General features: G+C 49.9%; 1 protein-coding gene across 4 annotated transcripts in view; it reads left to right on the top strand.

Annotated features, from left to right (window-relative positions):
* LOC139056221 (mediator of RNA polymerase II transcription subunit 15-like) overlaps positions 1–21,375 on the top strand; it is a 142,445-nt gene that overhangs the window by 51,510 nt on the left and 69,560 nt on the right. The window contains exon 1 of one of the 4 annotated variants that reach the window (XM_070534258.1): positions 14,698–15,174. The exons of the other annotated variants lie outside the window; for them this stretch is intronic. Within the exon in view, the coding sequence (XP_070390359.1) occupies positions 15,033–15,174 (142 nt within the window). The 5' untranslated portion in view covers positions 14,698–15,032. Of the gene's footprint in view, positions 1–14,697; positions 15,175–21,375 lie in introns of those variants that run through there. 4 annotated transcript variants of the gene reach the window in all.

Here is a 21,375-nt window from a genome sequence, read left to right as displayed (position 1 = left end):
GTGTTTTCTCTAAGTATAAGTGGGTTGTTTTCATGGTAGGGTGAACGAAACAATAACGTATATTTTACGGAAGAATCACACTTCCTAACCGAACGTACAGCCTATTCCTGTAGCCTAGCCTAACCACAACCAGTTCGTGGTCCTACAGTCGATCGGTGTGTACAAAAATGGTTGCCCAGACGCGTTCGATGTTTCGCGACCACGTTCACTCAACGTCTCTGCGCACGAAATTGAGAAATTGTTCGTACAATAGCCTAAGTATGGCTGTACCCATGAGCCGAGAGACAAAAAAAAAAAAAAAAAAAACTCTCCGTGGCGGATGCTTTGGCAACTTCGTGGTCCGCGCACGCATTGGGCTGAGCGTAATCTCGCGCGGCACCACGGGAATCGAGAAAGGCTGAGAACGACTACGACGTTGCAGCGATGTGCCGAGCGTACGAAGCGAGTGGTTTACGAGGCGAGTAACCGGCCTCCGTACGTTGCGCGCAATAATAGTTTGTTTTTTTGTTTTTATGACCTCGTCGGCTCACGGTGTTCGTACGGGGCAACGACCTCCAGGCTCATAAGTTGAGGTCATTAAGGTTAGCGATGAAAAAAACACTTCGGTAGGGCAGGATTGAGGCATTCGCCATATTTCGTCATAAAGCGATGCTCTTAATGGCCGCGCGAGTCAACTACCTTCTTATGAACGGAATCTTATTTCCTCCTCATTCCTTTTATGTTTTTCTCGTGGTGAAAATGACTCGAAATGTACTTCCAGGGCTGTGTGCTTCCAGCAGCCATACCGTCTCCCGTCGCAACATCGAACTGGGTTGCGGAAAAATTCGTCCCGCGGCATTCGAGGAGTTGGTAAAAGTGTGTTAGGCTCTCAGATATGACCCAATTTACGAGGAGTTCTAGCGATCGTATTATGTCACGCATTGACAGCTGTGTCATGTTTGCGCTACACACCACCTTTCTTTAGTTTCTATATTCTTTTTCTAAAAAGCCCTCGCAATCTTTTCTTTTTTAGTTGTAGTAAGTTTGCCACACACTTCTTGCTCGTAAAGTAGTCACACCTTGGAACTATGAAGGTTGGAAACCGTTTATAAGCTACCTAAATTTGATACTAAGTTTGTCTCGAAATGCGGGACCTGACAACATCGACGTTATTGCGACGTCACGACACGGCGCAATATTTGCTAACGTCGTGTAGCGTGCAGGCCATGGTACGATGACGTTGCTCGGGCCTCCCATCGGAGGCCGTTGCTAATCCGAAACCTTGCCGAGGTTGGCGATTAACCAGAGGGCGATGGGCCGACTGGCTTAATTTGGGGGCCCACGGTATAAAACCACAAATGGGGCAGTGCAAGGGGCCACATGGATTGGGCTTTTTTGTAGTCAGAGAAGCTCCTCAGAGCAAGATTAGTTGTGAAGAAAGGCTAAGGAACATAAATGAAAATAAATGGCTGGCTAAAGTGCACAGATATTTGTACCTCAGAAGCGTGGTCACACATTGGAGGTCAAGAAAGTTAGCGACCATACATGCAGGGTGATTGAAACTGAAGATAGACATCCGGTAGTCATAAATAAGAAACTGAGAGAGACGGAGACGGTAAATTGAATCCGCAGGACGAAAGGAAGAAAAGGAAGAAAACGTGGAGATTACGAAAACGGCAAGAAAGAAATCAGGAGCGAAAATTCGTTGGATAACGCTGGCGGTCTGAGGGCAAAAACATAGCGGAGCAAATGTGCGTCGCAGGATGAGGCGCGTGTCTGCTTAATGAAAAAAAAGAAAGAAATAAAAGCTCGTAAGCAACTCGGTACATCGTAATGGAATGCCAATGATATTTACTCAGCGAGACCTGTTGGGAATGTCGACGTTCCAGGAACATTGGCATTTGAAGACGGAAGGAATAATTAGTCAGCAGTCCAGGCAAGTACGAGACATTAATCTAAAGTATTGGCGGAAGAAAAAAAAAAACGAGGAAGAAGATGATGCGACCGTAATCATTGCAAATGTAGGTAGTGCATGGTGTAGCTTACAGTATAGTGACAGAGGTTTTTAAATCCGAAATCCAAGATCGGGTTCAGGGAGTCAGAAGGCCAGATGACGATATACCATGTAGTAAAAGCTGTTTAGGTCAAGCAATCCATGTGACTATTGTTCCCCGCCCCGTTTTAAAGGAGGTGCAAACGAACATCTTGATCATTGCCTACGTTGACTCCAGGCTCTTGCGTTCAAAGGCCCCGGGCCCTGGCGAGCCAGTATTACTGTTTAAAATGAATCGAGAATGGTAGCGACTTCTGGCTTTTAAATCCTCCATCACTTTGTGGAATGTTCTCTTGACCATGAATACATCATCGCATGAAGGATCTTACTTGTAATACATACATGTTTTAGCCTGTTTGCAGCCGACATTTATTTATGTCCTTATACAGCCATGTTTCATCGACAGTCCATGCCACATTGGTGACTCGCAATCATAGTCTTAGCGCTGTTTGTCCGTGTCTGGCAGTAAAATCAATCAATCAATCAATCAATCAATCAATCAATCAATCAATCAATCAATCAATGAATCAATCTATGATGACGGTGTGCAGTCGCTCCGATTGCAGGAACGCAGCGAGCCACTGTGTTCTGCGACGTGATGACGTACGCACCCAAATCCGGTATTCGCCAAGCTTCTCGTTCGTGAGTGCTCTTTGCCTTTTGCTGCTCGCCTTTGCTAAATTATGTCTAAGATACGGATTGGCTAGAGTTGGTTATTACGAGCAATTCTAGGGTATAAGAGCCTTCTTTTTTTATTAACGAGGAGCCTGATTCGTTGTAACAAGAATTATCGTAAATTATGTATCGCGCACTGGCGCTTGCCACCATTCTTTTTCTGAGATCAGACCGCTGGGACCTTTGTTCAGCGAAAAGATAGATAGATAGATAGATAGATAGATAGATAGATAGATAGATAGATAGATAGATAGATAGATAGATAGATAGATAGATAGATAGATAGATAGATAGATAGATAGATAGATAGATAGATAGATAGATAGATAGATAGATAGATAGGTAGATAGGTAGATAGATAGAGAGAGAGAGAGAGAGAGAGAGAGAGAGAGAGAGAGAGAGAGGAGGGAGGAGTCCATCTACGAGCGTTTTACAAACCGAATACAGGGCCTGAGCTATCGTCTCGTTCTGCGCATAGTTCACTGACCGCAGTCCGCTGAACTGAGCATTTGGGATGAGAAAGGAAGAAAAAAAAGCATAAGGAAGTTCTGTTTTCTGATCGCCGAGTCGAGTCCAGTTATAGACTTCAGTGGGTCCCTCATCCGCGCTATTATTAAGCGAGAGATGAGGGGAAGGAGGTGTATGGGGGGGGGGGGAGTGCGTAAGGTCTCGTCTAGAGTCACGGCTCGAACCACATGGAAGGCCCGCATGAAAGCGTCGGTACGACGCGCAGCTGTCGCCGTCGGAAACTCTTTGCAGCGATAGCCGACCGCGGCTCTGAAGGCAACATTGTCTCAGCGCCGCTGGTCGCGCTTCAGTACCGTCCAGTTAACGCGACTGGCGGAGGAACGTGGTCAGGTGGGCCACTGCTCGGAGCTTATTTTAGGCGTATTTCGGGGTCGCCCGTCTTCCGGGCGCTCACGAAGCCCGGTCAGACGGGAAACTGCATGGAGCGTGCGCGTCGGGCGTATTTTGGGCGTCGCGTCGCCCGGCCTCGGCGCGTCAATATATTGCGAAATAATTGCCGCCGCGATGTATAGGCACGACCGAAATCTGTTTCGAGTAGTTACACCGATTGAAGGAGGTACTCCCAGTTGTATATGCATTCCGGCTAGGGCTTAAAATGCATTGAGGTGCAGGCACAGAGCGTCGTCGCGGCCAAGGCATGTCGGAAATGCGCATATCTCACGTGGCTGCAGGGGATCTGACGTTAGTGAAGAGAGCGAGAGAGAGAAATATGCGCCTGCGCACATATGTCTTTGCGGAAACAGCAGGGGAAAGGTATACAGCGGTGCCTGCGTTAAAACATGTCTGATGAGGAGGCTCCTGCAGTCTCGTTCAGCAACGCTTCAATTCAAGCAGTGCAGGCTCATGTGGAGCAGACTTGTTTTAAGCAACTGCGCGTGGATTGTGTTTGTTACAGTTTGAGCCCCGGTGTGTTTGTGTGTGTATGGTGTGTGTGCGTGCGTCCGTGTTCTACACGAACTGCTATATCTAGTGTTCCCACATACCGCATGCTGCATATCGGTAATAAACACTTACCCAAATGCTTCTCGTGCTCTTAAAACCTCGGTAGGACTCCATTGTGCGCAGAGGTCTTATTCGGGTCTTCGGTTGTGGCCTGCGCTATAGGCTTGATAACGGTTCTTGCCCTTTGCAGTTCGAAATAAGTTGTAGTGCGCCGTTGTACATCTGAGGACAGGCGTCAACGTTGCTTATTGGAAGAAATGGACGTGGTAGTGCCATGTTCTTCCATAGAGGCGTAACACGGCACCTATCCATACTGCGCAGAGGCCCCAGGGAGTGTCGCCAATTTTTTTTCTTTCGTTTTGTACGAAGTAGCGAAATGTTATCGACAAATGTATAGCCACAGATACAAAAAAAAAAAGAAAGAAAGGTGCCGTTGATATGACCTCCTTGTGACATTTGAGCGGACGGCGGGGTCTGCCTCTCTGTTTGAGCAGAAAAAAGAAGCCAGCATACATGTTTCCATTAGCGTTGGCGCTCTCGGCACGTGGGCGACCCCCCCCCCCCCCCCCCCCCGCTGCCCTTATGCGAGTGAAAAGAAATACAAAAATAAAATCGGGAGCATCGATGTCGTCGTCTGTTTGCCGGTTCTGTTTTCCGCCTTCACGGGTATAACGCACACTCGCACAGTGTCCCGCCAGGCAGACACCGTCGCAGGCACATATCTCCACTCTTCTTCTCCTTCCTGATTTTTCTTTCTTGCTTTTTCTTTCCTGCTTTTTTTTAGCCGGCGTCTAATTGCCTTTTCTTGTCGCGGAAAGTGCGCCGCGTCGAGTGATGTCGCCCCGGTCGCTCCGCCGTCGACTCCGTTCGTCTGGGTCACCTCACGGCGCGCAGACGACAAGCTTATATGGGGCCGGCCGTTCGTTTTATTCTTGCAGACGAGTCTCGGTGGAGCTCGCGGAAGTGTGTGTGTGTGTGTGTGTGTGTGCACGTATAATAAGGAGAGCGTGAATGCATGCAACGACGTCTGTGAACGCCGGCCTCCCTCTCTCTCCTCGTGAGCGGCTGCAACGTTGCCGACCTGCCGGACCTCGCGGAACTGGTTTGCCAACGTAGGCCCCGTTCGTTCGTCTGTTTGTGTCCGTCCGCGTTCTTCTGTTCCTGAGTCACGCTCGCTGCGCTGGCAGACGACGACGACGTCGACGACGACGCTCGTATAACTACTCCGTCGGCCGAGTATGTAGATGCGGGTCCCCTCGAGACGCATAGTTCGCCGTAGGACGCCGTCTGGCCCGGGGGCATATTCGCGTCCCTTCTGGCGAGAGCCGGCAGCGGCGGACTCGCGGTGTGCGAAAGCCCGAAATTTATTACGCGAGGTCGGGGAGTGGCCGCGCGTCCGTTTCTCGAGAAAGGACGTAGTGGGAGGGGGATGGAAATGCCAACTCTCTGTTCTTACAGGGTCGATCACATTTCTGGCTCATACCCCCTCCCCCTCTCCCAACGGTGGCTCATCGTGGGGGGGGGGGGGGGGGGGCGTGTTACGCTGCTGAGATAGCACTAGGCGTTTCAATACACGCCGGCCTTGGGGACGGACTGAGAGGAGCTCGTGTTTATAGTATTGTAGCCTATATAAAAAGTGTATAGGAACTGGCAAACTGGTCACGTGTGCTAACTATAACGAGTGAGTGTTGAACATACCAAAGAGAGAGAGAGAGGAAATCCGCGGTTCACCTCTCTTCCTGGCTCTACGTCGAACTTCGTAAGGCTGCACCCCATGAAGGCTGTCGATTGGTCAGCAGGCAATCTATCGTTATCAGCTTACTCTGTGTCCACTGCAGGACGAAGGGCCTCCTCCTCCTCATACGACTTCCCAAGTTACTACTGCCTTGTGTCGACTGATTCCATCTCATATCTACAAATTCTGCGCGAGCAAAAATATGTATACACGTTGGACTTTCGCGCACCGAGTCTGAATATGCCAGCGTAGTTGGCTTTCCAATACTCGACGCGGATGTTGTCTATACCATTGCATTCTTCTCCTGACGACAGCGCGGAAATGTAGTTTCACTGCACGCGTTTTCTCCTCCATGGTGGCTTAACGCCCAGATAAATAAATAAAAATAAAGAAATAGAGCAGGAGGATTGGGGAAAGAAAGAAAGATTGGGGCGGCGTACTTCGTTTTCTGCAATGCGATCTCTCTCTCCCTCTCTCTCCAAATCTCGTCTGGCACGCGAGAAACCGAGAGGAGCAGCCGTCGCAGCCATCGCTCGATTCTGCATTCCCCGACGCCTCCTCGCCCCCCGCGACCACCAACGTCCCCGCGCGCTCCAGTAGCGCGGGCAGGCGGGCACATCGCAGTCAGTATGCGGAATTCGGATCTCCATGATACGTGCCGCATGCATTCCTCCGCCGCGCGCTGTGTGTGTGTACGGCCAAGTGCCTCGCGTGCCACGCGCTCGAAGTTAATAACCGTCACCTTCGTGATCCTCCGTTGCCGTGTATATATGTATACGGGCGATGTCGTCTACGTGTGCCCACAACGATGTGGTATGGACCAGGAACTGTCGCTGCAGTAGACGAACGATGGAGAGCTTTAGAAACAGCGTCGTGCCCAAGCGGCTTAGTACATGCAAGAGAAACCTAAGACTACACTAGGGATCTTTTTTTGAAATAGGAACCCAAGTTAGAGGTCGCGAAGCACCGGGCTTACGAAAGAACGCAAAATACGAGGGCGAATCAAATCAAATCATGTTTTATTCTCCAGCAAGTATCTGGATGGTCACCTGGGCTAAAAGCTGTACGAACAGCTTGACGAAGGCCCAGAAAACCATTACACGGCAGCAGCAGACAGAACGAAATAACAATAGCAATACAGCAGTAGTCACCAATAAAAAGAAAAGAATAGAAAAGAAATTATACAGCGTGTGCATGAGAGCTACACAACAGAAATAAGCTAACAGAATGTAACGATAATGAACTGAAAGGGGGAAAAAAAAAGTACCACAATAACAGAATCGGAAAGTGTTTGCCTCTATTCATTTTTATTTGAGCCAAATTAAGGCTGTAAGTGCGAAGTCAAGATATGCGTTCCCAGCGGTGGACCTTTCTTGGCCCGGCTTTATACCTGCCGGTAGCTCCGTGGCCCGGCGCTGCTGTCAGTGGTTGAGGGTGGCGGTTAGGCTTCACACGTCCACGGCGTACGAGCAACGAATTATGATTCGTTTTCCATGGAGCAAGGGAGGAACGCCCATCGAAATCCGCAGGGAAATGCAGCTCACGTATGGGGAAAGGCGTCTCGCTTGCAGAAGTGTGAGCTAGTGGTGCTGTGAGTACGCCAAGGGACCGTTAAGACCGACGGTGATTCCGCAGTCAGGCGGACGAGTTCTATCGCAGGTGCATCTCAAATTTAGTGCAGCGATCGGACAAATGTCTGAACCGGTGTGAGGACTATGCGGGAAAATAGTGTAAGGTATACGTAGAATAGTAAGTGTATTTGTAATCACCTGTGTGTACCTTACCTTGGCTAATAAAATGTAGGGACAAAGACTTTCCGATTCGCCCTCGTACGCATGCAAACTAGTTTCGCTTTCTTGGGGATCCGCAAAGCCGCTCGGGGTGGTTCGCGCCGCCTAACTTTGGGGCCCCCCTGTTTCTAAAATTCCCTAATAGGGCGTTGCAAAAATAGCGTACCGAAATGTCTGAAATTTTGCGTATCCAAGCTCCACGCCTTGCTTGCGTTATTAGGTATGTGCCCCCTTTTCCATTCTTTTGTATAGCTTCTTTTTGTACACCTTCTTTTTGCATTCTTCTGTGAAGTCGGCGGTTCGAAAACCCTAATAATCCTAATCGAAAATCCTAATCGAAATCCTAATTCGAAAATCCCTATTAAGGCGCAGGTCCGGGGGACTGAATTCACGAGGCTTCTCGTTGGTAAGTGCTATTTGCCTCTGCCGGCGGCCGGCCTTAGGTAACAATACGTGACGACTGGATGGCATCTTGTCTTACGAAACTGTTCTATAGGGGCAAGTTCACGAGGTCGCACGTTCGACTCCCGGATCGCGGCGGCCGCATTCCGATGGAGGACGGTATTGAAGGGCCTTGGGTATGAAGTTGACCACGAAAGTTTGCGGGACGCTGGTATCGCGAAAAAATGTGAGTTTATGTTCTGCTGGAGGGGCGAACGGCGCTTTTTCTAATTTGGTGGATCACGGTGCAGGACGCACTCAGCGAAACTTTCTCGACTCGAAGTACGTGATCAGGTTTCGCGTAACGAACTTCACTCTTTTCTTCGCAAATCCCGCGTCCCATAAACGTTTGTGGCCAACTGCGCATTAAGGAATTTCAGTTTGTAAAATAAAACTTTTATCGGAACCTTTCGCTGCGGCGTCTCTCACAGCGCTTGCGATTTTGTACGGGTTCGACTCATCAGTCAATCAGCCGAACAGTCAGTCAATCGACGTATACTCAAGCGCAACCTAGGAATGCGTGCATTGTCAAATGCACCTCTGTCCATCTTGGGACATCTGTATAGATGTGCCAGCCAATTGCGTTCACTCCTTTCCGTGACGTCATGGAAGTCGAGGCGAAGTCCGTTAATTCAGTTAATAATACAGTTAATTAATACAGAGTTATTAGCTTGGCCACCCAGTATGTATAGCGGACGACGCGAGCCAATCTAGACGCACCCGGCGAAGCTGGCGCGAAGTTTTTCGATTGATACGCAACCCTATAGCGCGCCGTTCGAAAAAAAAAATGGCTGTGGCTTAGGTAAGGTTAAGCCCAGGATGCGAAGCATACTAGCCTTTATTTTAGTTGTTGAACCACTGTTTAGCCTGGTGAACTGCTGTTGCTTGGCTATATTTGGTTCGGCTAGACGAAGAAACAACTCATGCATTACTTCTTCGCCTTCAAGAGTGGAACGCGACAGCGTTCCCGTCGACCCGCCAAGGGGTGTAAGACAATGGGCTACAGGGCAGCGACTACGCGCCCCGCATTGGACGCGGTGAGCGTCGAGCAAAGCAGCGTTCGGCGCGGCAACGAAATGTGCGCCTGAGCAAGAGACGCACGCCTTAGAAACAGCGCGTTTCTAAGGCAACACCGCATTCACTAGAGGCGCTTTTGTACCGCTTTGAAGCGTTGTACTCGTGGCTCAGTGGTAGCGTCTCCGTCCCACACTCCGGAGACCCTGGTTCGATTCCCACCCAGCCCGTCTTGCAAGAGTTGAGCCAAAGCCACTTCTCCTCTGTCGTGACGTCACGGTGTCACGTGATTTCATGGTCACCGCCGCGCCTGAGGAGCTGGGTTGAGCCCTCGTAATATGCTTCGCATAAAAATCCGCCGACCGTGGGTTCTGAAACTCCTTTACCGTTTGGACGCTGCAAGCGGGTGTGGGCGTGCGTTAAGAGGAAGCTTTAGCTCGGGCCCAACTCCGACGCGGCCTATTCAAATACATGTAAAAACGCAAAAACGTTTTTTTGAGATAACCCCTGGACCGATTTTAATGAAATTTGTTGCTTTTGAGAGAGAAAGTTAAATTCTAGTGACTGTTGGAAGCGGAATTTTGATTTAGGGCTTGTATTTTGTTAGAGATTTGCAAAATTTCAGAAGTTTGAAAGAAATAGAAGCACGAACTTTACAAACTAATAGCTCTGCATCAAGAAGAGATATCGCGGTTCTGTAAACGGCATCCATTAGATCAGTCAAAGCGGACAAATTTCATATGTCATTTTACATCTTACTTGAGTTTGTTACGTTGTTTACGAGGGTTCTGCAAAAGTTGTAATTACATATTAATAAATTTTTTGAGATTTATGTATAAGATGTCAAATTTGTCCGCTTTAGATTTGCTATGAAGTACAATTCACAGAATTGCGATATCGCCTATTGTTGCTGACTTACAGAGTTGTAAACTTGATAGTTTCGTTTTCTGAAAATTTGCGATTTTTGCCAATTTTTAATAAAAAATTGACGACCGCAATCGAAAATTCGAAACCAACAGTCACTAGATTTTAAGTTTTTCTTTTAAATGCCGCAAACCTAGTCAAATTTGGTGCAGTGGTTGCCGAGAAAAACGAATTCTCCTTTTACAAGTATTTAGATAGGAGCACCCTAGCTAAAGCTTCCTCTCAACTTTTTCTGCAAATAGATTCCCAACGTCGGAGAGCAGCTCACTTGTTGTCCGTTCGCGATTTCTCAGCGGCGTCCCACCTCTTGCCAGCTCGTCTTTCTTTCTTTCTTTCTTTCTTTCTTTCTTTCTTTCTTTCTTTCTTTCTTTCTTTCTTTCTTTCTTTCTTTCTTTCCAGGTGGCGCGCCCACGTCGCCGTTTATATCCACCATGTGTGCGCGCACGGGCGGATTTTGTTGTTTGTAAACAACGTCAGTTCTGAGAGAGAGAGAGAGAGAGAGAGAGAGAGAGAGAGAGAGTACACATGACGAGAAAAAAGCGGGCCGCACATCGTCGTTGTCGTTGCGAGCGGTTCTTTGGTCGCCCACACGTCCCCGCATGCGGGGGAAGGGGGGGGGAGAGGGGGGGACGACGACCTCCGTGGCCCCATTCTGCGCGGCGTATAGGGGTGTGCGCTTTTCGCTATAAAGAGATAAACGAAACCCGCGCGTTTCGTTATAGCGTTGAAGGGAAACGTGCGGGTAGATTATACGCTTTCGCAATTGAAAACTAGGTAAGCTTTTCTTGCCCTAAGGCCGCCTTTAATAATCCTCTTGCGCTTACCCTTTACAAAGCCAATGATCGCTGTAGGAATCGTATAATACATGTACTGCAGAAAATTAAGGACGTCGAGAGAAAAAAAAATCGAACAACGAAACTGTCTTCAGAAATGTTAGCGTAAGCAATGCTACTTAAAAATTTTACCCGCCGTGGTTGTTTAGTAGCTGTGGTGCTGGGCTGCTGAGCACGAGGTCGCGGGATCGAATACCGGCCACGGCGGCGGTATTTCGATGGGGGCGAAATGCGAGAACACCCGTGTACTTAGATTTAGATGCACGTTAAACAAACCCAGGTGGTCCAAATTTCCGGAGTCCCCCACTACGGTGGGCCCCATAATCAGCTAGTGGTATTGGCACGTAAAACCCCATGATCCTCTTAAAAATTAAAAATTTTGTTCAGTAGAATTGAAAACTAGGCTAGTTGGTATATGTTCTACATCACATAGCAAACACCACTTACTACACGACAAAAAAAAAAGAAAAAAAAAGAGAAGTCAGGACAGTGCTCTTCAACGCTGTTCCTGTTTCACTGTGTCGCGTAGTTTGCGCAGTTTCTTTCTTTCTTTCTTTTTTTGCAAGATGTACTACTTACAAAATTTGCCGGCGTTGTGCTGCAAATGTGTGCTATGATTGGCCATGGTATTTCGCAAATGACCAACCATGTGTCGCACCACACTTGAGGACAGGCCTCTGCAATATGCCTCTGGAGCTTGCTGCCATTTGCATACAATCTGCCCCGGGCGTCAGAAAAAATATCTTCGAATAATCTGTGACCGCATTTCACTCCATCTTGATCGTGAATTGAGAAGTCTGAAGAACCGCGTGTTCTTTCCAACACGTCGAGTTGGCAGTTAATGAAAGAAGAAGAAGAAAAAGAAAGAATTTGAGTTTGTTGCTTAATACTCCACTGGGGAATTATTCCGTGTTTCGCCCTGTAATTTGTCGTTAGGATGTACTCAACGTAAAATTTTCGCTTCAATGGAAAATTGAACCAGAAAGTAACTATGAAGAGACGCGGAGGTGGCTGACGATCCCACATTGAAGCACTCGCTCTAGCTCTTGGTGACGACGTAGAATTTAGATTGATTGGCAGCTAGCCTAATACTGCGTCGGAACTTGTTTCTGCTGCAGACTAATGTGAGCGTAAAGACGAGTCACTCGCAGAAGAGGCGTGGCGCGCACTTCTGCGTCTTTGGCGACGACACAAAATATAAATAAAAAACTGGCTGTGGCTTAGCTAAGGTTAAGCCCAGGATGCGAAGCATACTAGCCTTTATTTTAACGCGACAGCGTTAAGGAGCTCGTGTTGCAGAAAAGCCGGTGTCGTCGGCGTCGGCTCAGGCGTGCTGCGCTTGCACAGGCGCACATTTCGTTGTCGCGCCGAACGCTGCGTTGCTCGACGCTCACCGCGTCCGTTGCGGGGCGCGTAGTCGCTGCGCCGTAGCAAAGCCACCTAGGAACAGTCTCTATAGCCCGCCGCAATCTTCGCTTCTCATTCCAACGAGCAGCTCTGTCTCCAGGAGGCATCTCACCTCGTGAGTGTCTAGCAGAGGCAAGCGCAGCTGCTTATATACCGCCGCGACGCCGCGAGCGACGGCGCGAGTTGGAGCCGCGTTTCTCCTCTGTCGTGACGTCACGGTGTCACGTGGTATTGAAGGCGACACCGCCGCGCCTGAGGAGCTGGGTTGAGCTCTAGTAATATGCTTCGCATAATAAATAAATAAATAAATAAATAAATAAATAAATAAATAAAGGAAGGAAGAGAAACGATGGCTGTATGAACGTGCAAGCTCGTTCGTCGCTCGCTGTACAGAAGAACGGTTCGCGATACGCGACGTGCGAAACCAGATGACTTTGCCGAAGAACCGGCAGTATAGCAGCAATTTGCCGAGCTCGTATCGCTGCGGAGTCGATCGAGCCTCTTGGGTTGCGCGCACGCGTGTGTGACAAACGCTCCACACCTTTCGCGCTCCAGGAGCTCCGTTGCATGGCGTCCATGTATTGACTCTGATTCGTGTTGTAACTCACGTCTCCCTGTCCAGCTTTCTTCGCGTTCTTCTAGTCTGTCGTGTCGTCAGAATTTCACCACGCTCGTGCGCGGTTTATAGCAGGGTTCAGTGTTAAATATGAATACCGGACGGTGTATTCCGCAGTCGATTACCGATGCGATAAGGCACTCGTGAATGTCCTGCAAATTATATATATATATATATATATATATATATATATATATATATATATATATATATATATATATATATATATATATATATATATATATATATATATATATATATATATATTCGTAGACATGACGCATACCAGTATCCTTCTTTTCGTAAATTTTGAATATTGAAGGGATATTTCAGGCGTATTGCGTTTGGGACCTAGCTTGTGTCACCTAGCCTCTTAGAGACCTACTTGCCTGCTGTATCTGCAGTATCTCGTAAGGTTACCAATGCCTGTGAATTTATAGCATTTCATTAAGCGGTAAAGGGGCAATTTGAGATCGCAGGGACGGGCCTTCGTCCTGCAGTGGACATAAAACAGGCTGATGATGATGATGATGAACCGCTTCAGTAAAACTTCGTTTGGAGATCGGTTCCAAAATGTGCGTCGGAGCTACGCAATATTTCTTCTTTTCCAACCATGTGCTTTAGTAGCATCCCGCTTATCTTCACCGCTAACGAGTTACCGTTCCCGTCAGCTTTCGAGCGCGTCCGTTCTGTGCCACGGACATTTTCTACGTCTCCGGCTGGATGGATGTATCGGCATTCCGTTACAATGTATACGAAGCTCGGTGCTCATAAGCGCCACCTGTGTGGTTTAGCGAGAGGTGCGCCTTCGATGCGCTGATTCTTGTTTCGCCGCGCGTAGCGAAATACGCTGGTTATATTGGCGAGCGGCGAAGATTGAGAGGAGGACCGAGGTTAGATTGGGGCTCCGACGAGGAGATTGCGTGCGTGTACTCGGAATGGAGGGATCGTACGTCAACAGACGCGCTCCTCCTGCACGGACACACACACACGCGCAAATATGCACGCGGGCTCTTCGAGAAACGGGGGGGGGGGGGGGGTCGAAGGCCGTTGTTCTGTGCTCGTCGGACTGCATTCCGTCCGTTTCTCGCTCAACTGCAGCGGCCGCAGCTGCCGCTGCTGTTCCTGCCACATCATCGTCTTTCTCGCCTTTCGGGACACGCACGTACGTATACATACACACGCGCGCACGCACACACAAACACGCTATACACAAAACAGCGAAGAACCGGCGCTGGTGGCTCGGTTGTTTCGCTTCATGGAAAACAGGGAGACGGGCTCTCGAGACGGGAGGGAGGCTTTTGGCGTTTTCTGTGCGCGCGTGAACGGCATAGCCGATGGCGACTGCGAGGGTTGCTCGCGCGGTATTAAACCCCGCCGCGCGGCATGCGCCGCTCGCGGTCGCTGATGTATGAAACGGGGCACGCTCGATCAAACGGGCGTGGGCGGCGTCCATCGTTGTCATAGTCGTCGTCGTCGTCATCACCCCTTCGGCGTTGGCGGGTGACCTTCCCCGACACTCTCTCTTTTCTGTACACACGCACACTCTCCTCGTATCTCGCCTCTCGCGCGCGCCACCAGCGACAGGAATTCTGCCACCACGTACCACACCACCGTCGTGTGTGCGAGGTAGCGATGAAAAATGGGGCTGGCGAGAGAGAGAGAGAAGGAACGGCTGCAGCCCGCGTCGAGATGGGAGGGAAAGGGGGAGGGCGATGCCGTAAGCGATGGAAGGATGCACAAGCAAACGGAAACGGGGCCGCGGCGTCAGGCCGGCTGGCGGGGCGAGCGCGCGGCGGCGTCGCCGGCGTAGCGGGCGAGGAGGCGCGGCTCTACGGCGAAGAGAGGGCGGCTTCGGCGGCGCGCCGGAGGCAGAAGGCCCCCGCCGCGTGCTGTCGTGGTCGCCGCTGCTGCCGCGGCCGTCGTCATACGTCGGTTGTGGTGGTGGTGTGTTCGCACAGCGCAGCGGCGGACGCTGGACCGGCTGCCGCCATGGGAGGACTACGCGGGCGGCGGTGCCGGCAGGCCGCCGTACGGCAGCGCACGGGGTGCCGCCGCCGCTCCGCCGCCTCCTTCCTATCCGGCGAGACAGCTGATGATGCAGCAGCAGCAACAACAACAACACCACCACCTCCATCAGCACCATCAGCAACACCAGCAGCAGCACCGTTACGGGTCTCAGCACACTGGAGTCACCACGGGAGGCTACGAACCGACGTTGCTCAGCCTGCTCACGTGTACGTAGAAGTGCTTTCCCCGTGTCGCTGCATACATGCCGATGCCCTCTAATGAGCGCTGTGCGCGTGTTATTGCTGCCGCGGCGGCATCAGCAGCTGGCGTGTGGTTTCTACCGCGCGTGTCTGCGGCGGCGCTTCGACGTCGTCCCCTAGCGCAGCAAGCAAGCACGTGCCCGCGCTTCACATCTTGGGCCGCTCGTACGGAGCGCGCGGAGCACTCCTTCGCTCTCCGACGTCGACGCGGCTCGTGAGCATTCGAAGCTCGCGCGGGCGGCGTTTGTTGTATCACGCGCGCGTGCGCGCTCGGTGGTTTAGAGCGGAGACGCGCGCGGTATGTGTGTGGTCGGGAGTCGGCCGATTCGTCGGCGTCGGTGCTTTTGGCATCGTCTGCTTTGCCTGTCGTCTGCTGCGCCACCCGTCGTGTTTGTCGTCTGGTCTTCCGTCCTATATGCTCGCCTGTGGCGTTGGTGCCTCCGGTGGCCGTATGTGGCTGATGTGCTGCAATTCTAATCTGAAACCGAAACTATGTTTTAACGGAATCTTCGTTCTTGGCGCGCAGACGACGGGGTTCGATTTTGTCGGAAGGATTGACGTTATCTTTTCTTTCTGCTCAAGCTAAGTGGGGAAGAGTGGCGGCAGCTGGGTGGTGTTCGTTTGCTGTCGATGTCGCCGTGCTGCGTTTCGCTTTGAAAGCGGATGTTTGCGCGCGATGCCCTCGATCGATTCCATATTTGATTTTAATTAACGAATACCCCGCAGAGAAGTATGGGCAGTAACCGACAACGCAAGCTTGTGTCCACCTGTGGTTCAAACATGTCAAGCGGTCTAAAACAGCGGAATACTCCTCGTTCTGATGTGCAAGGCCCCGAAGGACGCTTCGTGCGATTCACCCTGCAAGGTCGCACGCAGGCGCATTCCCGTTCCACGCGTAGATTGAGGACAAAGTTTTTCGTGGTGAATGCGAGCGGGAAACTTTCAAGGACGGATCTGTTTAGCGACGGACACCTACCTGCGTACTTCAAAAAGCCTTCGTAAACCGTCGTCAACACTTCGAGAGGTTGGAGTCGAGGTGTTGGCGTAGAAGTCCTTCAGTCATCGTCGCTGAGGAAGGGAGGTGCAAGTGGTATAAGCGTTCTGGTGTCGTTTACGGCATTGCGTTTCCTGAAGAAAAGAGAAAAATACTTGCGCGAACTCCGGGACTGAACTCCGGCATAGCTATGGGTTGGCATCGTGGATGTGGCACCCGGCTTTGCCTAATGTTCGTGCTTACGGGTTCAGACGTTCTCGTAGTGTTGGTATTATTGCGATAGCAGTTACAGGCACACTCCCGGCGAATTTTTGCTGTCGGTGTTGCCGTCGCTGCGACGTTCCATATGAAGGCCAAGTGCGATAAGATGTAACGCTTTATCTTTTCTAAGTTTCCAAGAAACGTTGTTCTAAGCGCACGAGGACAATGCATTTTTGCGGGATTGTTGCAGTTATAACGCAATAAGTTTTGTTGAAAAGAAGTGATCAATTTCATAGGTCCACAATTCCTCTTGAAATCTGAAGGATCAAGTCGAGGCAAATTCGCGTATACCCTAACGAGGGTGTAATCGAATGCGTATTGTGGCTGAACCGCTTTATACTTTGCAGCTGCCGTAAAACCGAGCGTCAGGACTTTCCGTAGTTATAACTCCTTTGTTGGGAACTCGGGCGGTCTGCACTGCATCGCGCTGACGTCACAGAGAGGAAAGAGTTAAAGAACTATCGCCGCTGGGCCGGTGAGCTATAGGTTCGCGGAAAGTTGTGCTCGCGGTCGCACTGCCCGTCCGTTGGCGGCCCTCGGCATATAACTCCTCCCCGCTATACCGCCGCCGCACACCTGTCGTCCTCGTTTTGCGCTTGCTCAGCGCGCCCGTACGCCGCTATCTATCTACGTGCTTGCACAGTCGTTAACGGAGCGGGATGCAAGCCACGCCGCGTGCAACGCGCTTCTCCTGCCCGGATGCACACTCCTGGGAAAAACGGCCCGCATTTTTTTATTCGCCCGCTCGCGTTGTTCTCCTGTCTTCTTGCAACACGTGGAATTGCCGGCGGTCGGTCGGTCGTGTCGGTACATCGGAGGAGATATCTGGAGCGAGTTCCGCACCGTTGCACACACACTCTCCCTTGCGCGTCTTTATGTCGACGTCGCAGGCACCGCTGATGTTGTAGCAGCTCGGTTGGTGCGTGTATAGTCCGATGCTTCATCAGATAGACCCTCCAGGGAGTACGCTGAAAAAAAAAAAAAAAAGAATCGCATTTAGCCCCCCTTCTTTTTAAAGGTTACTAGATTCAGAGGCCTATAGGTGCCGAGACCACGATCTGATTGCTAGGGCAGGCCGTAGTGGGGGGACCCCGGAATAATTTTGACCGCGTCGGCATGCATCCGATGCACGGTATACACGCGCGAGCATTTGTTTTGCATTCCGCCCGCTTAGAAATGCGGCCGCCGAGGCCTGGGCCGGACCCTCGACCTCGTGGTTAGCAGTGCAACGCCACAGTCGTCAGAGCTACTGTGACCGGTGGTATTTTTTTCTTTTTTTTGGGGGGGGGGGGGGTGAACGCAGAAGTGTTAGAAGCGTATGCAAAAGATTGACGCCAAACACTGTTAAGGAGACAAGATAAACCTCACATGGTGTACATTTCGACCGTTTTCATTCTTTCGTTGTTTCTTTCTTATAGCGTGCTTCTTTATAGATATTATTTCTGCGTCCCTGTCTTCTTCACCTTCTTTCTTTTTTTGTTCCCGGCCACGGCAGCCGCATTTCGATGGGGGCGAAATGCGAAAACACCCGTGTGCTTAGATTTAGGTGCACGTTAAAGAAACCCAGGTGGTCAAAATTTCCGGAGTCCTCCACTACGGCGTGCCTCATAATCAGAAAGTGGTTTTGGCACGTAAAACCCCAAATATTATTATTATTATTTTTTTTTTGTTCAAACGGGTCCGTCGTTAACTTTGGTCGGAGAGATGCAATAGCCGGAAAGAGCGACTCATTTTCATAATAAAGTTAACCACAACGTGCTAATAATTACCATTTTTTCTTCCGTCTCCTGACAGGTATGAATAGCGAAGTAGCCTTCGCAGTTAGCGGGTCCGGGATGTTCCTTCTATACACGCACCTTTGGGCAGCGGTTGGGGCGATGGGAATGAAATTGGCGTTCGCATGCGCGTGCCAAAATTGTGCTGTTGTAATTCGCCGTGTTTATGAAGAAACGCACAACTTCCGCGACGGAGCCCGAGTCCTTATCTGTATTTCCTCGATTATAAATAACCCATTGGCCCGTTCGTCTCCCTTTTTTTTTTACTGCCACTTCTATTATTATCGTTGAATGAAAGTGTAGTTAATTATTGAGTACCGCAGGGGCTTCGGGAAATGGCGGCGGCATAATTAATAGTCAGACGGTGAACGGGCGTATGAAACGCATGCTGCAATTTAACTACCTTTCGCTATCTGTAGTTAGCTCATGTGCACGATCTTGGTTTTCTTGCGTTTCTTTTTTCTCTTCTTCTTCTTGCCTACGCTTTCCTTTAATAATTAACCATTTTTCCGCCATATAAATGCAGGTAGATGTCGACATCGTCTTTCCCGAGTCCGTAATGGTTCATATATTATTATGGTGTCCATTTAGTATTCGCAAAAAAGTTTGTTTCTCTGAGAAAAGTGAATATATTATAGAGAAGAAAGAAAAAAACACATGGAGAGTGTATATGAAAACACTTGAATATAAGCATATCAACATTCGGCAAATAGAAGCGGAGAAGGCACGAGATAGTCAATAAGTCGCTTCCGCAATTGCCCGTCTATATATATGATATGCAATCTTCGTTTGAGATAGAGAGCTACATTGCAACTTTTGTGGAAAAGGGTATAAATCTGTCTAACTCACACCCTGAGGGTGTGAGTTATAGAGACATTTACACCCTTTCTCACTTTTTAGGGTGTAAATTATTTTACAGTGTGTTAGGCTATTTGTGATCATTATAAGGATTGCATTTTCGGCTTCCTGCGTGCGATTTTGACCAGTCGGGTTGACGCCATGCAGGTTGCATTGCTGTCCCGAAGAGATCAAATATGCTCGTGAACATATAAAATTTAAAGAAAGGAAGGGGGGGAGAGGTCTTTGGCCTTCGTTATTACGATATTACGTTGCGAATATGTACGGATTCATGACAAAGAGTGTACGAACAGGGTCTGGGACGTGATTAAAAAAATCAACTTCAGGAAAAGGCGGTGATACCTCCGGTAACGACCACTCGCATCGTTGTATACATACGGCTGTCTCGGACCCACATTGTTTTACGCGATTTTATTTCGCAGCGCCCGCCCCGGTGACTAAGCGGCTATGGCACGAGGTCGCGGGGTCGAATCCCGGTCGCGGCGCACCCGCATTTCTGTGGGGGCGAAATGCAAAAAAAAAGAATAATAAAAAAAGAATAAAAGAAACTCCCGTGTTCTGTGCATTGCGGGCACGTTAAAGATCCCCCGGCGATCAAAATTAATCCGGGGTCTCCCACTTCGGCGCGCCTCATAACCGAATCGTGGTTTTGGCACGTAAAACGCCAGGTTTCAAATATCTATTAAGTGTTTGCCGAAGCGTCGCTGGATAAGTCGTGTGTTATGAATCTGCTGACAGGGCTGCGGAGACCATGCGTGTAGGAAGGCGTCGGGTTTCTCTTTGAGTGCCGTGTCCGGGAACTTGCGAAACGTTGTTTTCCGGTAGTGTTTACAGCGCGTGCGCGCGACGCCGCGGGAGCAGCAGCTGGGCTTCTTCTCCCGACTGCATGCATGTGGCTCGCTGCGGTGCGCTCATACTGACGTCGTAGTTGACGTCAGCCAAACAGCTGAAGGAAATATGCAGTGAAACACGCGTAGGTAGGTCCATGAGGTACAGACACGTGGAGCCGGAGCGAACTTCCTGTTCATTCGTCTGCTCCTCCATTCTGTTCGTTCGTCTGTTCGTTCGTCTGTTCCTTCGTCTGTTCGTTCGTCTGTTCGTTCGTCTGTTTCGTTGCCTGCACGTGTACGTCTGTGCATCCGTCTGTTTATCTCGTCTGTACATCAGCCTGCGCTTTCTTTCGTCCTTAATTGTCTGCGTTGCGCGCCATTTTTCATTTTGAATTTCGTTTTCCGTTTTCTTGTCCAGCTTACATACAGGACCGGGCGCAGAACTTGAAAAGAGGCGTTCAACCTGACAAATGCATATGCTCCTGCCTTTTGCGAGTGTAGAACGAGCTGCCGCTAACAAGTTTTGTTGACCAAACCTTCTTGAGTTGTCGTGAATTGAAAGCCCTGTCTGTAGCTGTGTCTCAAAGGCCGCTTGCATACAGGGCGTTTCACGTAACTTCTGCAAGGGATTAAACGAAAAGTTTGCCGCGTACTTGAATGAAACGAGCGTCACATGGTTTGCCGCCATGTGCCTGCAATACGCTGAGGGCGCTGCAATACGGTAGCGCACGACCGCGGTCACGTGGTTTTATTTCATATTTCGCGGGCTTTCTTTAAACGCCGAAAAAGAAAAATCGCCATGCAGGATGTACTTGTCACAAAAAATTGGATCAGTCGTTTCTGAACCCCTCTACAACGCCACGAACCGCACTAGGCCCTAAATTGAACATAAAGAAAGTATAATTAATCTTAGTTAACAAACTAGTTAAGCGGTATATAAAAAATGGCTGTGGCTTAGGTAAGGTTAAGCCCAGGATGCGAAGCATACTAGCCTTTATTTTAGTTGTTGAACCACTGTTTAGCCTGGTGAACTGCTGTTGCTTGGCTATATTTGGTTCGGCTAGACGAAGAAACAACTCATGCATTACTTCTTCGCCTTCAAGAGTGGAACGCGACAGCGTTCCCGTCGACCCGCCAAGGGGTGTAAGACAATGGGCTACAGGGCAGCGACTACGCGCCCCGCATTGGACGCGGTGAGCGTCGAGCAAAGCAGCGTTCGGCGCGGCAACGAAATGTGCGCCTGAGCAAGAGACGCACGCCTTAGAAACAGCGCGTTTCTAAGGCAACACCGCATTCACTAGAGGCGCTTTTGTACCGCTTTGAAGCGTTGTACTCGTGGCTCAGTGGTAGCGTCTCCGTCCCACACTCCGGAGACCCTGGTTCGATTCCCACCCAGCCCGTCTTGCAAGAGTTGAGCCAAAGCCACTTCTCCTCTGTCGTGACGTCACGG

This window comes from Dermacentor albipictus, chromosome 2 (assembly GCF_038994185.2).
Source record: "Dermacentor albipictus isolate Rhodes 1998 colony chromosome 2, USDA_Dalb.pri_finalv2, whole genome shotgun sequence".
In the NCBI taxonomy this organism is placed as follows: domain Eukaryota; kingdom Metazoa; phylum Arthropoda; class Arachnida; order Ixodida; family Ixodidae; genus Dermacentor; species Dermacentor albipictus.
This window is presented reverse-complemented; position numbering and strand designations above follow the sequence as displayed.